The sequence below is a fragment of the Ranitomeya imitator genome, chromosome 1, assembly GCF_032444005.1.
Source record: "Ranitomeya imitator isolate aRanImi1 chromosome 1, aRanImi1.pri, whole genome shotgun sequence".
Taxonomy (NCBI): domain Eukaryota; kingdom Metazoa; phylum Chordata; class Amphibia; order Anura; family Dendrobatidae; genus Ranitomeya; species Ranitomeya imitator.
Genome location: NC_091282.1, coordinates 660,952,982 through 660,977,234, shown reverse-complemented (window position 1 = coordinate 660,977,234; position 24,253 = coordinate 660,952,982). Strand labels below are relative to the sequence as shown.

Here is a 24,253-nt window from a genome sequence, read left to right as displayed (position 1 = left end):
TTGTCACACTGTCCTCTCACATCCTCCTTGGTAACCATACTGTCTCCTCACATATTTACACCCTCACTCTGCATACTGCCTCCTCATACATCTCGATTCTCCTATACTCTGTCTGCACTCATCCCATCACCTTCGCTCCCTATACTCTGTCTAGATTCTTCCTCTCTCCCCCCTCATATTGTCTGCACCCATCCCCCACTCCCCATACTGTGTCCACTCATCCACTTCCACACTCGCTCCCCATTCTGATCCCACTTATATTCCCTCCTTGCTTATCATACTGTGACTGCACCAGTGCCCCGCTCACTGTTTCCTCATACATACCCCCCCCCCCCCCCATCTTCCCACTTGCTCCTCAAATTGTGTCCTCAAATGTCTCCAGCTTCCCCTTTACCATAGTGTGTCCGCACCCATCCCTTCCTCATTCTCCAAACTGTATCCTGAAAATTATTTATTTTCCCACCCCCCCCAAACTGTGTTCTTAAATCTTATTTCTTCTCCCCCTGTACACTAAATCTTCGTCGCCTTCAGCTCCACTGGGGCACTTGTGACCTTTGTATGTGCCTTTCAGTGCTGGCGAGTGACATCAGCAGCGTGATCACGCTGTTGACGTCACTCTGACCTGGCGGTCACTGCTTCAAATGTTCTCCCCTCTGAAAGACGGTAGTACAATTGATCACTGGGAGCCGGTACGCTGCACTTTCTCTGAGCCGACTCAGGGAACGACCGACTCAATCTGGGTGGGGGCAGCAAAATGCAGCCGCTGGGGAGACACCTCAGAACCATCGCATCAGGCAGCCAATGGCACCCCCATGCTGGCTGAGTCCGAGGCAGATTCCCCACCTGATCTCCCTAGATACGCCTCTGCACTTAACAGGTACCCTAGTTTGGACGGACAACATCTTGGGCAGTGGGCTGTCATGTCGGCCATATTGGTGTTGGTTCTTGCCCATCTTTTCCCTGAGGAGGTCCCCAAGCTCTGATCAGGTAGTCAGGAGCAGCTAGAAAACGTGAAGACATGTTACTTTCATTTCTTATCCTCTTATAACAGAGCAGGTAGGTATACCAGTGTCATTTACTGTGCCCGTGGTGATCCCGTGAGAAGCTGGCGTCTGTGTCATTTGTCAACCTCTACACTCAGCTGGTGCCGGAGATACCGAGAGCCCAGGAGAGCAGATTACAGGAGATTCAGAAAGTGGCGGGCGGATCTCTCTACCCTCTCCAGCAACCCCATTGGTACCACTGACATTATCCACCTCTATTAATGTCTCCAGCAACGCAATATATAGTGCTGATTAACAAGGGCAGGAAAGTTTCTACACTTCCTCTCACTCACCTGCACATCAATGTGCACATATTCCCTGTTCTGGCAGAACACCATTGCCCTATGATGCTGGTCAGAATATTATTACCTTCTGGTGGTTAACATCGCCCTCTGGTGGTCATCAGAATTATATCACCTTCTAGTGGTCATCCGAATATCACCTTCGGGTGGTCAACATCGCCCTCTGGTGGTCATCAGAATTATTTCACCTTCTGGTGGTCATCAGAATATCACCTTCTGGTGGTCAATATTGCTCTCTCAAGCTTATCAAAATAGTATCTCCTAGGAATTAGCATCACCCTCTGGTGGAAATCAGAATAATATCACCTTCTGGTGGTCAACATTGCCCCCTGGTGCTCATCACAATAGTATCTTCTGGGAATTAGCATCACCCTCTGGTAGTTATGAAACGAATATTAATAATAATAATAATAATTTTTATTTATATAGCGCCAACATATTCCGCAGCGCTTTACAAATTATAGAGGGGACTTGCACCTTGTGGCACCTTACCTTGTGGCAGTCAACATTGCGTCTTTTTCGGGTGCTCCGCATCACCCTTGGATAGTCATGAGAATAGTATTATTCCCTGGGAGTCAGCATAGTACTCTGATGAGCACCATAGGGCTATAATCATCTGGGATTTTGAGTTGCCATCTGGCATTTATAAAAGTAGTGTCATCATTTGAGGTATGTTTTGGCGATCACTGGAGCACCATCGGCCTCTGGGTGCCATTTGACTGTAAAACGGGTGCACAACTCCAGCCCTCAAGGGCCACCAACAGTGCATGTTTTCCGGATTTCCATAGTATTGCACATGAGTTTGGAATCATCACCTGTGCAGATGATTAAATTATCACCTGGGCAATACTAAGGAAGTCCTGAAAATATGCACTGTTGGTGGCCCTAGGGCTGGAGTTGTGCACCCCTGCTGTAAATAAGCTTTCTGACTATAATCTTCCCATACTCGGAGTTAGTAGTTAACCCCAATCCTTAAAGAGACAAGAGACTCAGAAAAATCTGGACCATTGGCTTTTTATTTCAAAATTGCACAGAAGTTAGAAGCTGGGGACAGGGGGAAGGAGGAAAGGCACTTCAAAAGCTTCTAAGGCACTTGGACAACAACCTGAACATAAACCTGCCCAACGATGGACTCTATCCAGTAGTACCAGCTATCGGGTCCACGAGTTACCGCACCGGACAAGCCGGTCATCCCTGATCTCCCAACTTTCAGTGCAGCTGGGTCTGACGCGTTTCACTGACGCCTCATCGTAAACCCAAACTGCGATCTAATCCAGAATGACATACAGGACTCCATGATATAACCCCGCTGCCAGGATTAACTCTTCATTTACCATTATATATATATAGATCATCATCTACGACAATCAAAGCGTTCCACCCCGGAGAATATGTGCTTAGGGTAAAGCAGATTATGAAAGGCCAGTTTTAAAGGGACACCCCCACCCAAAGAGGTGGAGCCTAATATATATACGCGGTATTCCTTTAAATGAGTATTTTTTTTTATCTTTCAAAAAATACAATTTGGAGTTAATAAAAAATAAATGTTAGCACCCCAAATAATCAAACCAAGCATAATATATATATTTATCTCTCAACATGCAATGTATAAATATGGATACACGGGTAACTATGGAAAATAAGCAGCATACAACAGAAAGCAAAATGGCAGAGAGACCCCAAATGAATCCAAACATGTGGCCCCTGACCATGACACCTGAGTTGGGGCCCCAGAAAAAAAAAAAAAGTATTAAAGCAATAGAGGCTAGTGTTAAATGTGGGAATGACTCCCTCGCCTGACTCTGCACCCACCGATAATAAACATCACCCCCAACCCTAAAAAATATCCTATACTCTGAGATTTGGTGCATAGTAGGCTGCTCCCATTTGTATGGCTACCAGAACAATGGTAGACAGAGTGCAATCGTTTCAGGTCAAAGCCGAACGTGGCAGGACTACAACAAAATGGCGGCTGCTTACAATACTATGATAGAGGACACGAAAACATCGGAAAACTGGCTCGCAATCAGTCTTGTAAATTCGGCTCTGTGTAACAAGCGTCTTCTTTGGTTCTTTGACCTATGAAGCAAGAGTCACCATCTTTGCGCCAGTCCTCTGTATTGTGCCCGGGAGTGTTCCGTTTTCTTACTCATAGATTTATATGAGTACCGAGTGAATACAAAAAAAAAAAAAAAATACAAAATTTTTTTTTGAAAAAGTAGAAAAAAAAATCCTTTTATCTGTAGAACCACTGAGGATTCTGCGACAGTGGCACCACAGCGCAAAGTCAACAGGAGGTAGGCGCATCAGCAAACGGCAGGGAGGGGGGGCATTTATTTTGGTTTTAGCTTTGGTTTCATTTAAGAAAAAAAAATGGATGCCTTCAAAAAGAAAGAAAAAATTCTTCTATATAAAATTCCTGATGTAAGAAATTAAAAAATGTAAGAAAAAAAAAAATTCCCACAGGAAAAAATAAAGCTTCGCGGGATGAGCACTGGCGTCATGGTGTTCTTACATGATGCCGCAGCTCTCCGGGGACACCTGTGTGTATAGAGAAGGGACGGAGGTCAGGAAGATGATGTGTGGCTGCTATTTATGACTTGTTAATGGTTATAATGGGAGGGTGTGTTACCTTGGTACGTTGGTTGTCCCCGACGATGAAGGATCGAGGTGTCAGGCTCTCCCCCAGGGTGCTGCCCCCGCCAGTTCCTCCAGTACTGCGGAAGGTACGGGTGACTGTGGTGTAGGAGGAAGAGGAGGTTCCCGCACCCTGGGCACCCGCTAACCCCTTCTCAGCCGGCTGCCCGCAGGTGGTGCAAGTGATGTTGCGGGAACGCAGGTTGTACTCGCCGGGGTCTCCAGCAGAGTTCTGCCCATCCTGCAGTGAATATGAGAAGATGTAGTTCAACCCTTCAGAGCCAGGGGCAATAGAGAAACTAAAGCAGGAGTCATCCTTTACTTACATGATGATGGTGGTGGTGGTGCCCGCTCTCATCATCATCATCATCATCATCTTCATCATTAACTATTGCTCGGACAAGCTTACGCATAGCAACTTCCTGCAGAAATGAGGCAAAATCATGTTTTTGATAGGATAAACAGTATGCCCCAGCTGAGTACACGTAACCCTGCACCTCCATCTCCCTCAGACTAGTGGGCACTCACCTCATTACTGGAGGTAAGCAGGGCTGTGCGGATACTGTCCCCTGTCCCCCAGGAAGCGAGCGACTTATTGACAAAATCAGAGGGTGGGTTGTGAGCAACGCCAGCCCCGGAGGACCAAACCTAAGTAGAGAGGAAAGATGTAATGAGCCTAATATTACAACATCATCCAGCACCAGGGGGTGCTAGGAGGGAGGAGGACACTTCTAATCACCAAACACACTCACCGTCATAGTCTGCCCCGCCTTCAGCATGGTCCTGGGGGGGAAGCGGAATATGATTGGCTTGTCCTCTCCGATCTGACGTTTTATCTGCCAGTTCCCCATGGCCTGATCCTGGAATACAATGAAAATAGCGTCAAGAGAAGCTGTACACAACCGCAGCACTGAAAACATCATGTCGCCACTTAGTGGTCGTCACCTCGCCGGACTTGTTCTTCAGACGGACAAATTTTCCCTCTGGATCAACCTCCTCAACGGCCACTTTACCGGTGGTCCTGGCGTGCTGTTGGTAGCTGATGACCCTAGATTCGGCCTCCAGCTTCCTCTTCTTGGAGGTAGAAGAAACATGAGCCCCGGAATGTACCGTTCGTGAGACCCTCTTCTGTCCAGTAGGGCTGGGTGACAGCCGCAACCTGTAGGTACAAGACATCTCAGTTCATCCTTTGAGACCCTAGAAAGTTCCCACCCTCCGGGAAACCCACCTCTCCTCCTCGCCCTCCAGGAGTTTGCGGTAGGCGTGGATCTCCATGTCCAGGGCCAGCTTGATGTCCAGCAATTCCTGGTACTCATCCAGCTGCTGCTGCATACGAGCCCTCATCTCTGCCATCTCCCGGTCCTTTTCTGCCAAAATTCTGCGATTGGAGTCCCTCTCCCTGGTCAGAGCGTCTTCCAGGTCCCGTATCTTCGCCTCCTTGGCAGACAGCTGTAGTAGACACAATGCTAGTTAACATCTCGTACCACCTCCATCTATTCCATATAAATGACAGTCCCGCTCACCTGTTTCTGCAGCTGACTAAGCTGAGCGCTCAGGCTGTCTATTCGGATCCTACTCTGCTGAATCTCTTCATGAGCCTCACCGACCATCGAACTGTTCCGCTCCGCCGACAACTTGGCATTTTCCAGCTGTAAAAACATCAAACGGTTATGTCATACTGAGATTTACCTCCACATGACAGCCCACAGGCAGAAGTATTATAGTAGTTCTATTCTTGTACATAGGGGCAGTATAATAGTTCTATTCTTGTACATAGGGGGCAGTATTATAGTAGTTCTATTCTTGTACATAGGGGCAGTATAATAGTTCTATTCTTGTACATAGGGGGCAGTATTATAGTAGTTCTATTCTTGTACATAGGGGGCAGTATTATAGTAGTTCTATTCTTGTACATAGGGGGCAGTATTATAGTAGTTCTATTCTTGTACATAGGGGGCAGTATTATAGTAGTTCTATTCTTGTACATAGGGGCAGTATAATAGTTCTATTCTTGTACATAGGGGGCAGTATTATAGTAGTTCTATTCTTGTACATAGGGGGCAGTATTATAGTAGTTCTATTCTTGTACATAGGGGGCAGTATTATAGTAGTTCTATTCTTGTACATAGGGGCAGTATAATAGTAGTTATATTCTTGTACATAGGGGCAGTATTATAGTAGTTATATTCTTGTACATAGGAGGCAGTATTATAGTAGTTATATTCTTGTACATAGGAGGCAGTATTATAGTAGTTATATTCTTGTACATAGGGGGAAGTATTATAGTAGTTATATTGTACATAGGAGCAGTATTATAGCAGTTATATTCTTGTACATAGGGGCAGTATTATAGAAGTTATATTCTTGTACATAGGAGGCAGCATTATAGTATTTATATTCTTGTACATAGGGGCAGTATTATAGTAGTTATATTCTTGTACGTAGGGGGCAGTATTATAGTAGTTATATTCTTGTACATAGGGGGCAGTATTATGGTAGTTATATTCTTGTACATAGGGGCAGTATTATAGTAGTTATATTCTTGTACATAGGAGCAGTATTATAGTAGTTATATTCTTGTACATAGGGAGCAGTATTATAGTAGTTATATTCTTGTACATAAATAGGAACAGTATTATAGTAGTTATATTCTTGTACATGGGGGGAAGTATTATAGTAGTTATATTGTACATAGGAGCAGTATTATAGTAGTTATATTCTTGTACATAGGAACAGTATTATAGCAGTTATATTCTTGTACATGGGGGCAGTATTATAGCAGTTATATTCTTGTACATAGGAGGCAGTATTATAGTAGTTATATTCTTGTACATAGGGGCAGTATTATAGTAGTTATATTCTTGTACATGGGGGCAGTATTATAGCAGTTATATTCTTGTACATAGGAGGCAGTATTATAGTAGTTATATTCTTGTACATAGGGGCAGTATTATAGTAGTTATATTCTTGTACATGGGGGTAGTATTATAGTAGTTATATTGTACATAGGAGCAGTATTATAGTAGTTATATTCTTGTACATAGGAGCAGTATTATAGTAGTTATATTCTTGTACATAGGAGCAGTATTATAGTAATTATATTCTTGTACATAGGGGCAGTATTATAGCAGTTATCTTGTACATAGGGGCAGTATTATAGCAGTTATATTCTTGTACATAGGAACAGTATTATAGCAGTTATATTCTTGTACATGGGGGCAGTATTATAGCAGTTATATTCTTGTACATAGGGGGCAGTATTATGGCAGTTATATTCTTGTACATAGGGGCAGTATTAGAGCAGCTATATTCTTGTACATAGGGAGCAGTATTATAGTAGTTATATTCTTGTACATAGGAGCAATATTATAGCAGTTATATTCTTGTACATGGGGGCAGTATTATAGCAGTTATATTCTTGTACATAGGGGGCAGTATTATAGTATATTCTTGTACATAGGAGCAATATTATAGTATTTATATTCTTGTACATAGGCAGTATTATAGTAATTATATTCTTGTACATAGGAGGCAGTATTATAGTAGTTATATTCTTGTACATAGGAGCAGTATTATAGTAGTTATATTCTTGTACATAGGAGCAGCATTATAGTATTTATATTCTTGTACATAGGAGCAATATTATAGCAGTTATATTCTTGTACATAGGGGCAGTATTATAGTAGTTATATTCTTGTACATAGGAGCAGTATTATAGTAGTTATATTCTTGTACATAGGAGCAGCATTATAGTATTTATATTCTTGTACATAGGAGCAATATTATAGCAGTTATATTCTTGTACATAGGGGGCAGTATTATAGTATATTCTTGTACATAGGAGCATTATTATAGTAGTTATATTCTTGTACATAGGAGCAATATTATAGTAGTTATATTCGTGTACATAGGGGCAGTATTATAGTAGTTATATTCTTGGACACAGGGGCAGTATTTTTAATAGTTCCATTCTTGTACACAGGGGTAGTACTATAGTATGATATCATTAGTAATTTGCCATATATAGGCCACAAGAAGCTATCCACAGCCACTTCCTCCATGTCACCTTCGCATTGTATGTCTTCTCCAGCTCCTCTTTATACAAGGAGATCTGTCCCTCGTGTTGAGCCCGGAGGTCCTGTAGAGCATCAGCGAGTCTACTTTCAAACTCACGCTGGCGGCCGCTATCAACTTCTACCAGTCGTGTTTCATGTCGACTCCTGGTCTCTCGCAGTTCCTGAAATAAATAGGATGGTGGCGTTAACGTCAACTACAAAGTCAAAGACACTGCATATACAACAGTATCCCCCCCAAAAAAGTAGCAAAAAGACCACCAAATAATAAAATGAATAAATAGCTTTTATTAACTAATCAAACAGTCAGGGTGAGGGGAAGCTAAATGGACCGTGGGCAGCAGAACTATCACGAATCTCCTATTACCAGGTACATTTAACTGCAACACAAAGGCAGCACTTATATGGCAGATATAAAGTGAATGCGTAATGTATGCACGGTCATGGGAGGAACTGTGGACTAAATGTTATTTAGCAGTCTATCTGTAGTTAGAACACGATCATTTCGTGATCATATAAAAGGTGGATCAATTTAAAGCTGCCTCTAATTTGGATTTATCCGTGTTTATACAAAATAATGGAAAAAAGGGCAGCTTTTGACTGTATTATTACTGAAAGCCAGATACTGCAAACATTATGTGAACCCATTTCTTTTGTAATGATGATGTAAATATCTAGCTAAATTTATATGCATTTAGTTTGTGTATTTTCCACAATTAATAATTTACTACACTGGTCTTTCTGTATGACCATCATCCGAGTCTGATCTTAGTGCCATTATCTGCTTTTTTATTATGTTTTAATTTAATATTAAATAAAATCATGTTTTATATGGATCTCTTCTGTGCTCGACCCATTATTTGGATCGAAATGTGAAACGCTATACATAATACAAGTACAAATAAGGGAGAAGGAGGAGACATGAAGGTAGACAAGGGAAAGACTGTAGGTCAAAAATAGGACTTGGGCAAGCAGAAGAAAGAAATAGTCCCAGTGTAATACTCAAAAGTGCACAAAATTAACACTGACTGGCAGATGTTGTAGATGGTTTTATGGTATACCTATATTCCACTAAAATGAAATGCTATAGTAAAATACCGGCTTACCCATCGCAAGTCCAGACCTCAAGCAGACTTCCATTGACCCCTGACACGCGTTTCGAGTGCTTGCTTTATCAAAGGGGGAGTGGTAAGAGTGTCCTGTCTCTGAAGGGCTATATATGAGACCGAACGTCACCGATAATTATGGCACATGTGCCCCAGACTCCAAACACGTAATACATCACTTCCTCCGCCACCAACACGCTGTGCGCATGAGGGTGACGTAGCACCGATGACGTCACTGAACATGCACACTGTGTTGGTTTGTTAGCCACCAGAGAATCAAAGTGTTGGGCAAGTCACAGTGCGTATGCATGCTATCGGTGGCCATTTCATTGAAGAACAGAAGACCGTAGACATCATACCAGGTACCAAAGAAATACCATGTTCCATAAAACAGCTCCAACATCAGAACGAGCCGATGTTGTAAAGCAAGACATAATAGAGGTAATATAAAAAGAATATGAACAAAAGAGTGTAACAGATGCTACAGGGCACATGAAAGATATACTGTAAGTGTAAAGGGGAAAAGAAATACAACACGAACAATGTGAATGAAAGGGAAATGGGAATATAACCCATTTAAACCAGAGAGTGTGTGCAAAGGAGTAATATATTACACTATTATACAAAGTGTAATATAATCTCCAAATAAAGGAGCCATATGTTAATTAAAGAAGAAATTGTGTAACAAGTGCTGCAAAGCATAAAGGGATATATACGTACAGCCATAAGGGCAAAAGGGCTATAAAGCAGTAATATGAAAAATAAGGAAGATTTTTTTTTGTGTGCACTTTTGAGTTTTACACTGTGACTATTTCTTTCTTCTGCTTGTCCAAGTCCTATTTTTGATCCTACAGTCTTTCCCTTGTCTTCCTTCATGTCTCCTCCTTTTCCCTTTTTTGTACTTGTATTATGTCTAGTCTGACTGTGTTTGATTATTTAATAAAAGTTATTTATTCATTTTATTACTTGGTGGTCTTTTTCCTACTCTTTTTTTTTTTTCTTTTGTCTTGGATACATAATAATAATAATAATAATAATTTTATTTATATAGCGCCAACATATTCCGCAGCGCTTTACAAATTATAGAGGGGACTTGTACAGACAATAAACATTACAGCATAACAGAAATACAGTTCAAAACAGATACCAGGAGGAGTGAGGGCCCTGCTCGCAAGCTTACAAACTATGGGGAAAAGGGGAGACACGAGAGGTGGATGGTAACAATTGTTTGTAGTACTCCTCCTTAGCAATTATACGACTATTTTAGACTGGGAGAGCTTGATTTTAATATGCTCTCAGCCTTAATACATAAACTGTGCTTTTTGATTATTGTTTTTGCATATACAACAGTATGTAGCACAATCACCAGGTATACAGATCTGTGATCATGTACCAACCTCACTGTAGATGCTCTTCTGAAATTCCAGCTCTTCTTTCAGGGTTTGGTTACGGTTTTCGGCATCCACGCGGCGCAGCATCTCATCCTGGAGCTGCTTCTTCGCATCGGTGAGACTTCCTTCCAGCTGTAAAGAGAATTATTCAGTATACAACACATGATATAGACAATATCCACCACCCTTGGTGATATAGATGCCTGACCTTGGCGATTTGGCCCCTGAGTTCCCGCACTTCTGCCTCCAAATTTCTCTTCTCCCCGAGAGCGGTGGACAGTGCTGCATCCTTGGAGTTAAGGAGTGCCTCTAGATCCTTCAGTCGGGCCTGAGCTGCCAGAAGATCAGCCTCTTTCTTCTTGTTTCTGGAAAACACAAATACCATTGTAGGTTAGATCTTGGCACCACCCTTGCGGAGCTGGCTTTAGGCCTTGTTTCTAAGCCATGCATTGCGAAGGAGGCAAATAAACCATATAATAGTGCCATCAGCCAACATACATACACAGACCTCAGACCACCCCACAATATACAGACACAAGATACTCCACACACTGTATACAGCCCCTGGCCACTGGTTACAGGTTCCAGACCAGAACTCTCTGTATGTAGACCATACCCCCTGTAAACAGACCTTCACAGTGTACAAACCTTGGCCCAAACCTTCTCCGTTTACCACCTGCTAAAACTTGGCTATAGTGGAGGGGAAGCACAGGGACAAGGAAAATTGAGTATTTAGGCACCCAGGAGATTTGCAGGCTCTTCGGTGATCATCGCTGTAACGGACCATACAGGGGAAGGGGTGAGTAGTCTTCCCTCATCTCTCCCCAGCAGGGATCGGCTCTCTGGCACCACCACTTGCCCAGGTCAGTCAGTGAACTGCACCGAGGGCAAATAGTCACTGGAAAGGCTTTGTTAGAGGAACGAGTTATTGAGGTGCTCCCAGTGAGAGGGAATATACATCACCAGTCCGGCTAAGGACATATATGTAAACCTCCCGGCCGTCGCTGTCAGAGTTCCTCACTAACAGTACGGTATGCTGCCACCAGTTCCTCGGCAGATATGAGCCCCGTCCGACAACAGGCTTTTATCGGGTCAGAAACCAACCTGGGTAGCGTATAATAACCAGCTGAGCGTGCGGACTCGTAAATTGAGATAAAAGGGCAGCCCAAGATTAATTTTATATTTAATCGCCGAAAAGCGCACTAGAAAGATACAGGGATCTATATACATAATTGTCTAAGGGATACTTCCGTCTGTCTGTCCTTCTGTCACGGATATTCATTGGTCGTGGCCCCTGTCTATCATGGAAATCCAAGTCGCTGATTGGTCGCCGCAAAACAGCCACGACTAATCAGCGACGGGCACAGTCCGGAAGAAAATGGCCGCTCCGTACTCCCCGCAGTCAGTGTCCCCGGCGCTCCCCTCCCCGCAGTCAGTGTCCCCGGCGCTCCGCTCCATACTCCCCTCCGGTCACCTCTAACACAGGGTTAATGCAGGCGGTAACGGACCGCGTTGCCGCGGGTAACGCATTCCGTTACCGCTGCTATTAACCCTGTGTTTCCCAAACTTTTACTATTGATGCTGCCTATGCGGCATCAATAGTAAAAAAAAAAAAAATGAATATTAAAAATAGTAAAAAAAAACAAAAAACATGCTATAATCACCCTCCGTTGTCCGCTCGCGCCTGCCGCCATCTTCCTTTCCCATCGATGCTTTGCGAAATTACCCACAAGACCTAGCGGTCTCGCGAGACCGCCAAGTCATATGGGTAATTTCGCAAAGCATCCTAGGAACGCAAGATGGCGGCAGCCGCGCGCCCATCTGCACAGGATCCCAGGAGGCGGAGAGACGGGACCCAGAGGAGCAGCGGCGAGAATGGTAAGTATGTTAAACTACAAGGGGCCCTCGGATCGTTAGGCGAGTAGGTTTATTTATTTTTTTTTTTTTTTACCTGTGACATACGTGCCTCGGTAATATACTACGTCACTGGCCAGTAACTGGGCAATATACTACGTGGCTGGGCAGTATACTACGTGACTGGGCAATATACTACGTGGCTCTGTGCTGTATACTACGTGGCTGGGCAATATACTACGTGGCTGGGCAACATACTACGTGGCTGGGCAACATACTACGTGGCTGGGCAACATACTACGTGGCTGGGCAACATACTACGTGGCTGGGCAACATACTACGCTGCTGAGCAATCTACTATGTGGCTGGGCAATATACTGCGTGGCTGACCAATCTACTACGTGGACATACATATTCTAGAATACCCGATGCGTTCGAATCGGGCAACCATCTAATATATATATATATATATATATATATATATATATATATATATATATATATATATATATATATATATATATATATATATATATATATATATATATATATATATATATATATATATATATATATACACACGTATACAGTCAGGAGTATAGTACAAGGGTAGGGTATAGATAGATTACAATTACTGTGTAATGTAGCATGTGACCACAGGGAGGCACTGATAGATCACAGGTCCAATTCTTTGTTACGCGATTCCCTGGCCGCATCAGCCAACGGGCCTCCTGGCAGTAGAAAAAATGAGGGGCAGCCTCCCTCCTCCCATATCAGAGAGCATGGTTTTCCGGCCAGAACAGTGGATGTTCATAACATTCCGCCCGAAGCTCTAAATGGAACGGCAGCGGCGCCACTGGGTTCTGCTGGATTTTATCTTTGCAGGGAGATGAAATACGGTTACCGTATTTAAATCCTGGCAGCTATGCTTTATAACTCAATAATGCAGAGTTCTGGTGGTGGCTGCATGGCCCCCTCTGACACGTTGCGCCAAGCCCTGGGGTGGGCAGCCTCCCTCCTCCCATATCAGAGAGCATGGTTTTCCGGCCAGAACAGTGGATGTCCATAACATTCCGCCCGAAGCTCTAAATGGAACGGCAGCGGCGCCACTGGGTTCTGCTGGATTTTATCTTTGCAGGGAGATGAAATACGGTTACCGTATTTAATTCCTGGCAGCTATGCTTTATAACTCAATAATGCAGAGTTCTGGTGGTGGCTGCATGGTATGGGCTTGTGGGGAAAGGAATGCAGATTCTGATTACGTGCTCAGCTAGGTTCAGAGATATTGCATTATTTTATTATAGGTCATTTTCTAGATTCAATATCTCAGAGACTTGTGCTGGTTTAGCCTGGGATCTGTGGTGCCACTATGTGTGTCAGCCTGAGTCAAACAAAGGAAGCCAGTTAGCTGGTAACTACACAAGAGTTCACGCCCCGTGATAATTGCTGGGGACACAAGGGAGAGCTTCAAAGGCCTATTTACTCCAGCTAATCAAAAAAAAACATTGGTCTGGGGGAATGCCAAAGGTGGGGGTTGAGCAAGTATTCCTGGGCCAAACTGCATCTGATAGAGAGTTCCATCAGATATCAAAATTATATTAATTGGATACCATTTTCCCATATCTCACAATCCCATATTGGCTATTACCCACCTTTCCCAGGGTCAGATATAGCCAGATTGCGCAGCAGCTGCCGGACATCAGACTTTACTTGTCAGAAGCGCTAAATCTTCTATAAACTTTGGGAGATGAATTTCGGAGGTCCCTGTATAAGTCTCGGATGTGGAGGACGCGGAACATTTCTGGTATTTTTAGCTCTAAACTAAAAAATAAAGGTTTGATCACAGTAATGCGTTTGATGGCGGAGATCCAGGAGCAGCAGCCACTTCCATGGACACTCACTCCAAGTTTCCAAGCTCAGTGTTTATACAGGAGTCTACTGCGGGTGGGAGAGGATGTCGCTACCCAACGTCAGCAGGAGCCGCCGTCAACGTCAGGACATTTATTGCATAAAAATGGTAAAAAATGTGTTTTTCAGAATTTTATTTTCACATTTACAAGATTAATTTGCAGGAATGGGGTTTAAATTATTTTTGCAGAGTTGGATTGTAGCCAGGCTACTACCCACTGTGGATTGTCTGCCCGCCATTCTTAGTTTTACGAGATGAAGGGAACGCCCGGATCTCAGGTAAAAGTAACATAAACTGACAGAAATCCCCTGAGGGTGCAGCCAATCCGGGGGCGAAGTCGGAACTTGTCAAACCAGACAGGAAAACACAAGGTGAAGGGGATCATACATGTAGGCCAGCGAAAGGAATCACTACCTGCGCACTTATATTACAACAGCGAGAAACAGAATACCTAATACCACTTTGGCCCCAACGGCGTCTCTACATGCGCACAATGACCTGGTCCTGGCAGGGTCCCTACACACGTGCAACGACCTGGCTCTGGCAGTGTCCCTTCACATGCAATAATCTGGCCCTGGCGGCATCCTTACAGGTCATCACCTTCACCTAGATGGCTTCCCCAAGGCGCAGCGTGCCTCATACCTCAGTGATCTCAGTAATTCTACTAGTTGACATGGATTTCGGTGGAGCTAATGCTGTGCTCAGGCTCTGCAGACACAGGGTGTATACACTTGGCACATTATAAGGTTATTACACTCCTGGCCAGGAAGGGCTGACATGTAAAGCTGCCACGTTGCTGCCGCCTGTCGTATCCTTTTCTTCCTTACTATGCATTCGCCAATTTTTAATACTTCTACACGCCAGATTTCCGCCCAGCCCTCTGGGGAACCCTAAAAATTGTAAACCGTACCGAAAACACGTGCATCTCTTCTGTAAGACCACATTTCCCATTTTTGGGGAGTCACAATAGAGCAGGACTTATTTTTCCAGCACCTAGTTTTGCCATGTGTGATAGTCGGATGGAAACGAGATCTGACCCCAGGCAGTCATGTGCGGACCCGGCAGTGGCAGGGTTAATGCTCCCACAGCCGCCTCCTCCTCTCAGGCCGCATCACATGAGTCATCACTCCAGTATGGAAACCCCACAAGGAGGGGGCACAGTTTGTGTCTGTGTTTCTATGGTGATAGACAGGGGCTTTGGTGCGGTCCCTGTGCCTTTATTTCCTCTGCACAATAGACACTATATTCTATGACTGGTATCCGAGGGGGGGGGGGGGGGTAAGCTTACGGGACACTTTGAGGATGCATCAGAAGAAGTGACTAAAAATAAACAGGCTTAAAGGGACACTCCACCCAAAATTTGAGAAATCTCCACATCCTCAGACGCTCCCTTTATTAGATACCACTCCCATTATAAGCAGTGACATCAGGGAGAGACACGCACTGCACCCCAAAATATGCAGGACACACCCCAAAACACCCCTCCAAGTCAATGTCATGACTAGTGCACATTGTACCTATAAAACAGGTGTTGCCCCAGCACAGTGTCCAATAGGGTGCCCCAATAACTACAGAGGCAGCCCCCCCTACAACAGTGACACCCACAGTCCTCCCCCACAAGTGACACCCAGTGTCCCCACAAACCAGTGACACCCAGTGTCCCCCTATAACCGTGACATCCACAGTATCCCCCCCCCCCCCCTCAATAACTGTACCAGCCGTAGGTCTGTCTCACTGTTGTATAGAATATAGTATTGGGCAGTAGGTTTCTCTGACATAGTGACACATTAGCGCCACTCCCTGTTACTCAATACTTTCCCTGTGAAACAAGCTGGGATAATAGGATGAGGACACGTGAACTTCAATACAGTAGCTCAGCAGGTGCATTCTCACCACGGCCCAGGCACCATAGGAGAAGATGTAATATTGGGAGACATCACTGAGGCATCTTCGCAGAGAAGTAGCTTGTCTTTGTGGTCATTTTCACCTGTTTTGCATTGTGGGCTGGGTCACAACATAGCCACCAACTCTTCATTCTTATGACTGGAAGGAGTGTAATCCTCTTGCTGCAATGAATGATATAACATCTTAGTACACACCACCCCATATTTATCTAGGGCCAGCACAGGAAACCGTGCCAGAATAGCTGGCCACTTCGTCATCTGGCGTCGCTGATAGGACAAGCTGTCACTTCTTGCGAAAAATGACTCTCGAAAAATCCCCAGAACACATTTGACCGACCTAAGTATGGTGCCCGTTCAACCAAACTCACCAAAACTATGACATCAAAACAGCCACTTTTCCCAGAAGTGCACCATTATTGTTGCATCCCATTCATTAACGGTGAAACAAAGCTCCTAGGCCCCAATACAAAATCTATACGAAGGCCCCTATAAGAGCCATCTCTTATGCCAACACACGAGGTCCCAGATTCCCAGATACAGCAGTGACCGCGCACTACAACGAACCACACCCTACCCTCCCTTTCTACAAGTTTCCCGAGTAAAGTCTGCAGCCATCTTATCGCCTGCTACAATCGCAGGTTCATAAGCTATGATGAGTGAGAAGGGGATCAATCACTGGAAACTGACATATCAGGACAGTGTTTGCAAATCTACATTTTTTTTTTTTTTTACTATTTGTGTATTTCCCTTTGTGGAAATTACAGCAGGATCTCTATGTAAAGAAGGGTTGTCCAAGAGCACAGTGACTTTTGTTAGTCGCTTCACATAGGTCAGGTGACATGCACTACCTGCTGCTGTGACCAGCAGGTTCAAGGATCATGAAGCTGCACTATGCATTACATGTTCTTTAGGAACCGCAACGGGGTTGGCAATCACCCAATGTTCACACACACTGTTTCTCAGCCCAATATGCCACACTTTAGAGACTCCTGGTGTAGGAAGGAAGTCTGTTGTGTACAGGAGTGAGATCCGGATGTCATTTATCCTTACAATACTCATCAAGAGAATGAGTTCAGTTTTCCTCTACTGCCACACCCTGGGAAGAAGAGCGTTAAATTTAATGGAAATCTCGAGAAAACCGTTATTTTATACCTAGTCCACAATTGGAAGACCGAGTATGAAAAAAACAGGGAATCCTTGTGTTATAATCTACCCCCTTTACAGTATCATTTTAACCAGGAGCATCCCTTTACATTGACTGGTTCAATGGAAAAAGCCCAATTGACTACTTTGCAGTAGCGATGGTACTCATTTTATTTTTTCGTATATATATAGATAGATAGATAGATAGATAGATAGATAGAGAGAGAGAGAGAGAGAGAGAGAGAGAGAGAGAGAGAGAGAGATATTTTGTACTAAATTACAACAGTAACTACTGGCAATATTTTACTAAAGAAATACAATTTCCAAGAAACTTCAAAGCAAAAGCTGGGATTTTAGGCAGTCAGCACATGATGCCCCTTCTCGTTTTTTACGCTGCGCGTTATGCTGGGTTTCCTCAGATCCCCATCCTTATAAACACAAACGACTGCTGATAAAAGCGGAGACGTCTCCCCCTCCCGTCATTATAGGGGGGTACATATCGAGAGATGGTGGCTGTCGCCTCCCCAGACAACTGCAGAAAATGCAAAGTAGGCGTCCCAAGCAGCTGCACTAGGAACATGACTTCTTCAAAACCCCATAACATGGAACAACCAAAATGGGGGAAAAAAAAAAAAAAAAACACGCCTCTTGAAACCGTTACTGAGCAAAGAATTTCTAGAAATTATGAAGAAAAAAAAATGTTCTACCTAATTTACAAACTACAAATGTGAAGAAATATTTTCTGGTTGTGAGTCATGAGCTGGGCGGTAACCAAGAGTGAAATAATAATATAATTACAACCACAGTGGAAACTTCTATCCCATCCCCCACCCCCTCTGCTCCAGGGCTGCTCCGATTTACGGGATAAAATGAAGAAAAAAATAAAAGGAAAAATTTAAAAAGCCGTATCGACTTTGCACAAGCTGCTCTTTGTTAGCGAGATCTGCAAGATGATAGAAATTGTTAAGGGAGGTGTTTGCCATTAGAAAACAAACTAATTTATTTTTATATTTTAAACAGTTTTATTATTTTTTTTACTTTTTATATCTTTAGTTTATTTTATTTTTTTGCATACCTTTATTTTTTTTTTATGTTTTATGCATTTATTCTTTAAGCATATTTAATATTTTTTTTACATTTGTAAGATTTTCCTTTTTAAATTTTAGATAGTCTATATATATATATATATATATATATATATATATATATATATATATATATATATATATATATATATATATATATATATATATATATATATATATATATATATATATATACACACACTTTTATAATTTTTCTCTTTTATATCCTTATCTTATTAATAATTTCAGCATGATTTGTTTTAAATTTTTATTATTTTAGATTTTACATACACTTTAGATTTTCCTTGATGTTATATATCATGGGATTTTTTTTTTTCATAAAATATGATCCCCCAGTGATTTAAATTTGGTGCACGGCGTGTTTATATTTAAAAAAAAAAAAGGACGTGGATCTGTAGCGAGTTCCTTTGGGGGAGGACGGGACAGTGATGAAATGTCTTAGGGCGAGCTGAGACAGCGCTGCTACAACATTAAGAAGCTGCCTGGCCAGGTCAATTAAAATCAGCAGCTAACCGACTACCAAGTAAGTGACAGAAATTTTTTGGCCTGTAGTCCCTGAGGGTTTGGGGTATAATTCAGGAAGCAATTGCCAGTCCTTAGTTAACTAAGGCTAGGGGTCAGTTCCTGTTTTCACACCATTTATCAAGGGGAAGGGGTCTGACCGCAGAGAGGGAGGAAGAAATACAGTATGTGCTCACAATAGCGCACTTACTGCGTTTCAAAATGGCGGCCAAAAGTCACCACCTAGATCTTGCTGGAAATACAGACGATGCTCAATGTATTGTGTTTGTTTTTTTTACTAGGAAGATGTAACCCGATGACCGCAACATGGGAGAAGACCACGAACTTGAACCTCACATCTACCCATACGGGCATCCAATCGCTGCCCAGGAAATGGTAAACAGGCATGTCTGCCAGGTGCAATGACCAAGTGTATGGGAGCAACTTTCTGGATGGATGCCGGGTAACTTTGACAACCTCCGGTGACCCATTTGGAGAGTTTCCAGCTTTCTTTACACATTACACACCAAGACAAAATGCTTTCGCTTAACGGTAGAGTCAGGAATTCAAAAAAATGTGAGAAAAAAGTGAACCCTGTCCCACAGGGAGTGGCCCGCAGATATGAGACGACACTACTGTGCAAATCTAGAGGGCAATGGCTGACTTATAGTGTTTTCCATAGCAACCATAAAGAAAATTGCGACATTACCATAGTAACCAGTTTTTGAATAGCTAGTTAAAAAGTGAAAGCAGTGATCTTATTGGTTAGGGGACAGACGCAAGCACTGGTTGCTAATGGAAAAATTCAACTCTTTGGTTGCTATGGGCAACACATTATTTGTCAGCATCTGATCCATGACATGTTCCTCAAAAACGTCAGTCTTGCCAGTCACTCGGTATTTTGTGTGACTGGCGCAGAGGTGGTTAAAGGGTACAAAATTTGAGGGCAACCTGCCAGCCTTAGTGGCCATATCTACCCGCCGATTGTCCGGACAAAGAGACTTTTATCAAGGTTACGGGAGTGGCTGCCGGGAAGAAGCAATGTAGACGACATGTGGAATTTGAGACGTCGGCACGTGGGATGCTGACTGATGGCCGACAGCCACAAGGGCCTTTGCCTGGGATGTCAGTGCTCAAATACACACCTCCTTAAATACTCTGTGCTCAATCTTAAAATTGGCGTCCTAAAATCCTCTGTGCTGCAGACCAGGTGTTTCACAGCACGATAACTATTTATCCCTTTCGTGCTGAATTACGGTATTTGTGATTACAATACGGGTGCGGCAGAGCACATAAGCCGTGCCAAGGTGTGCGACAGTCAAGTTACCCAACTCGCTGCCGAGCTACGAAGCATTATGCAAGAGATGAGCCGCACATTACTACTTTATGAGCTGGCAGGTCCCAGCCTATGATCTGCCATGGAAACAACAGGTAAAATATCAACAGCAGGCGTGGGCCTGAAAGTGAGAAGAATTCACCACGCCAAAATCTGGGTGACCTCAGATACGGAAGGAATTCATCTGAGGTGACAACACCATTACTCTGTGCGTTCACTAAAGGAATGTGTGGGGCTGAAGACATACAGCCCAAAGTGGCAGCGACCTGCATCCTCGCCCCACGCACTATACCCAACCTACGTTGTGGTGTGTGTAGGAGCTACACGAGAGATAAGTGTTAAGTAAGACGGGTGGGGGATTGGGGGGAGGAACATCCCGACAGGTAATGAATGAGATGGTAAATTCATCTCAGAACATCAGGCGGCCATATTGCCTCGCACGTGTTCCCAGCCTGTTGAGGTATGCATCGTCGCTATATCAGACAGGTGGTGCTCCTCAGAAACCACAGACTAATTTATTGTAACAGTCTGATAGATTTACCTCAAATTATCAGGCGGTGGCCATATTGCTTCACACGTACGTGTCAAAGCTATGCGAGAGATACAATTTACGTCAAATGGGGGGTGGGGGGGGTGCCATTCAGAAATCACTGGTTGGTTTATGAATAGGATGACTGTACCTGGCTGATATATTTACCTCAAAACATCAGGTGGAAACCATATTGCTTATCACGTGTTCCCTCAGGAGGGACGCTCGTAACAATCCATGTGGACCCATCACACCCTCTTTGCTATGTACATATTAAACTTTATAGGTTACTGACTTCATTATAGCCACAGGTTTTACCTCAGTGTGGCGGCCATCTTGTAACCATTGTGAAGGATAGTGAAACCCACAATTAATTAGTTTACAAAAACACATTTTTATAGTTTTATTTTCACATTCTGAGTGACGCCCTGCTGCTACCTACTCCCATTGTCACAAAATAAACGAGACAACAAGCTGACTGGCCAAGTTTTAGGTTTTGTTTTTTTTTTCCGTATAACGCTGGGGGATTTGTCACAAGCGAGGCTTCCCAATATAGGCACGACTCGTCACACAACGTCTCCCGCTCATTTCGTGTGAATCACCCTATTCTTATTATAATCATTCCCCTTTTTATCGCATGTTGGGACCTCAGCAAAAACGACTATTCTTGACACTTAAAATTAGGTACGGTGCGAGGGGCCATGCTTTTAGATCAAAGATATTCCCTATATTTTAAGGTGGAAATTTTGACAACCATGGAAAATAAAAAAAAAAGTCTTGTATGCCGGCTCCGTCCCACATGTGTATGTAATTGGGGGTAGATCGAGGGGGACAATTACGGATAAAAGGCAGAACGAGGAGGAGGATGGGTTAGAAAATTAAAAGCAGAACCAAGGATGTTGGCAGGACACCAGATTTTTCCCCGGCATCGGAGGGAAGATGCCATATAGGGAGTTGAAGATCACCCGCCCTGACTTTCTCTGTCGATAGCGGGCGGCACGCTGGGTGTGCCCATATCAGTGTACATTCGGCTGCCCAGACACAACACATGGACGAGCAGCACAACATGACATGGCTACAGTCTGTAGAACACTGATGGCACGGCAGGAGGGCACAATAGGCTCAATGGCAGATAAAGATGACAGCTGCAAAGGAAGCAGCTGCCAGTCTCCATGTGACCTGATATTGTGAGCACAGAGAAGCTTAAATACTCTGTGCTTCAATGCCAAATACAACACAAAAATTGAGGGGGCATGAAAACGTTAACCAGATGGCATCGACTTTCAGCAATGGGACTGCCAGTAGGCGTAAAAATCAATTCCAGATGTTGAGGGCTGAATGTTGGGAACCATATTATAGGTTGCATAATAAATCCTCAGTTTGGGGGGTATATCACCAGGCAGTAATGGGAGCACAGTACCGGGCACAGGGGTGGGGGGTGAAGCATTCAGCTTCGCTATGAGTCAGTCCTCAAACACAATCCACCATCAGATTATTTCTGTCTGCAGCAAAGGCTATTAATACAGGAGCAGTGGACGGGGATTTCACCCCCATATCCGCTCCTGGAGAAAGTGAAAGTCGTGACCATGGGAGACCTCGCCACGATTCAAACCAAAACTAGATGCAAAAGGAGCAAAGTCTGCCGCACACAAGGGGTTAACGGTGATACAGTCCATAGTGCACAGCCCTATACCCAACATTAGTCCACATCCCATGTAGATGCCCTATATATCCCCCGGATAGGAATACCCCCGTAGGAAATAGCTCCTGGTTATACTCTTTCCTAGAATTCACGGAATAGCCCGCACTCCATACCTCCTATATTCCGTCCTAGTCTATATGCCCTTTATCCTTGTATATACCTCCCCTATCTATTTTACGCTGTATAATCACAGTTTCTATTCTCCGTATATGACGACCCCCTATATCCTACAGCTGCCTAGACCCCCCTGTATCCCGGTACATATATTCCTTACCGTGCCTTCAGCTCGTTGTGCTCCTCCCGGATCTTGCTCAGCTCTAGCTGCAGCCGAGCCCGCTCTTTGGCCACAGAGTCCAGGGTCTTGCGGGCGTCGGCGAGCTCCGTCTCATAGGCGGTCTTGATGCTGGACGCCTCGCGGCTCACTTCCTCCTCGGACTCGGTGATCCTCAGGCGCAGCCCCGCATTCTCCGACTCCAGGGAGCGCACCTTGTCGATGTACACGGCCAGGCGGTCATTAAGCTCCTGCAGGTCTTCCTTCTCCTGCAGGCGGGTGATACGGGTCGGGGACAGTGGCGTGGACGAGTGCCCCCGGTTGGTCCTCCGGTTTCCTGGCGTTTCCATCGCAGCTTTCTCTGGAGCAGAATGAAGGAGAGAGTATGGGGATCTGAGCTGCACTCTCCCGGCTCTGACTGCCTGACACTGAGGAACTATAATAACATTCCCTGGGAGGAGCTGAGGAAAAGCTGCAGCTGGCCAGTCCCACAGCAGTGCCTGCCAACCTTCCCACCGCTGGCCAGTCCCACAGCAGTGCCTGCCAACCTTCCCACCGCTGGCCAGTCCCACAGCAGTGCCTGCCAACCTTCCCACTGCTGCCCAGATCCTGGCCAGTCCCACAGCAGTGCCTGCCAACCTTCCCACCGCTGGCCAGTCCCACAGCAGTGCCTGCTAACTATCCCACTGCTGCCCAGATCCTGGACAGTCCCACAGCAGTGCCTGCTAACTATCCCACTGCTGCCCAGATCCTGGACAGTCCCACAGCAGTGCCTGCTAACCTTCCCACCGCTGGCCAGTCCCACAGCAGTGCCTGCCAACCTTCCCACCGCTGGCCAGTCCCACAGCAGTGCCTGCTAACTATCCCACTGCTGCCCAGATCCTGGCCAGTCCCACAGCAGTGCCTGCCAACCTTCCCACCGCTGGCCAGTCCCACAGCAGTGCCTGCTAACTATCCCACTGCTGCCCAGATCCTGGACAGTCCCACAGCAGTGCCTGCCAACCTTCCCACCGCTGGCCAGTCCCACAGCAGTGCCTGCCAACCTTCCCACCGCTGGCCAGTCCCACAGCAGTGCCTGCTAACTATCCCACTGCTGCCCAGATCCTGGCCAGTCCCACAGCAGTGCCTGCCAACCTTCCCACCGCTGGCCAGTCCCACAGCAGTGCCTGCTAACTATCCCACTGCTGCCCAGATCCTGGACAGTCCCACAGCAGTGCCTGCTAACTATCCCACTGCTGCCCAGATCCTGGACAGTCCCACAGCAGTGCCTGCCAACCTTCCCACCGCTGGCCAGTCCCACAGCAGTGCCTGCCAACCTTCCCACCGCTGGCCAGTCCCACAGCAGTGCCTGCTAACTAACCCACTGCTGCCCAGATCCTGGACAGTCCCACAGCAGTGCCTGCCAACCTTCCCACCGCTGGCCAGTCCCACAGCAGTGCCTGCTAA

General features: G+C 44.7%; 1 protein-coding gene across 1 annotated transcript; it reads right to left on the bottom strand.

Annotated features, from left to right (window-relative positions):
- Nucleotides 1-2,343: 2,343 nt before the first annotated feature.
- Nucleotides 2,344-23,513, bottom strand: LMNA (lamin A/C). Its single transcript, XM_069728881.1, has 12 exons — nt 22,811-23,513; nt 10,761-10,917; nt 10,559-10,684; nt 8,049-8,219; nt 5,506-5,631; nt 5,211-5,431; nt 4,928-5,141; nt 4,735-4,842; nt 4,511-4,630; nt 4,309-4,404; nt 3,978-4,223; nt 2,344-3,886 (listed from the first exon to the last, which is right to left on the bottom strand). The coding sequence occupies exons 1-12, from the start codon at nt 23,155-23,157 to the stop codon at nt 3,857-3,859; spliced, it is 1,962 nt and encodes a 653-aa protein (XP_069584982.1). The 5' UTR covers nt 23,158-23,513; the 3' UTR covers nt 2,344-3,856.
- Between the last annotated feature and the right edge of the window lie 740 nt (nt 23,514-24,253).

Excerpts from the sequence above, each read along its gene's own strand:
- LMNA (XM_069728881.1), bottom strand. The coding sequence starts at position 23,157 with ATGGAAACGCCAGGAAACCGGAGGACCAACCGGGGGCACTCGTCCACG. Across the intron at positions 10,918-22,810 it reads CACAACGAGCTGAAGGCACG|AAACAAGAAGAAAGAGGCTG; the intron begins GTAAGGAATATA and ends TGTGTTTTCCAG. Across the intron at positions 4,405-4,510 it reads TGCTTACCTCCAGTAATGAG|GAAGTTGCTATGCGTAAGCT; the intron begins GTGAGTGCCCAC and ends TCATTTCTGCAG.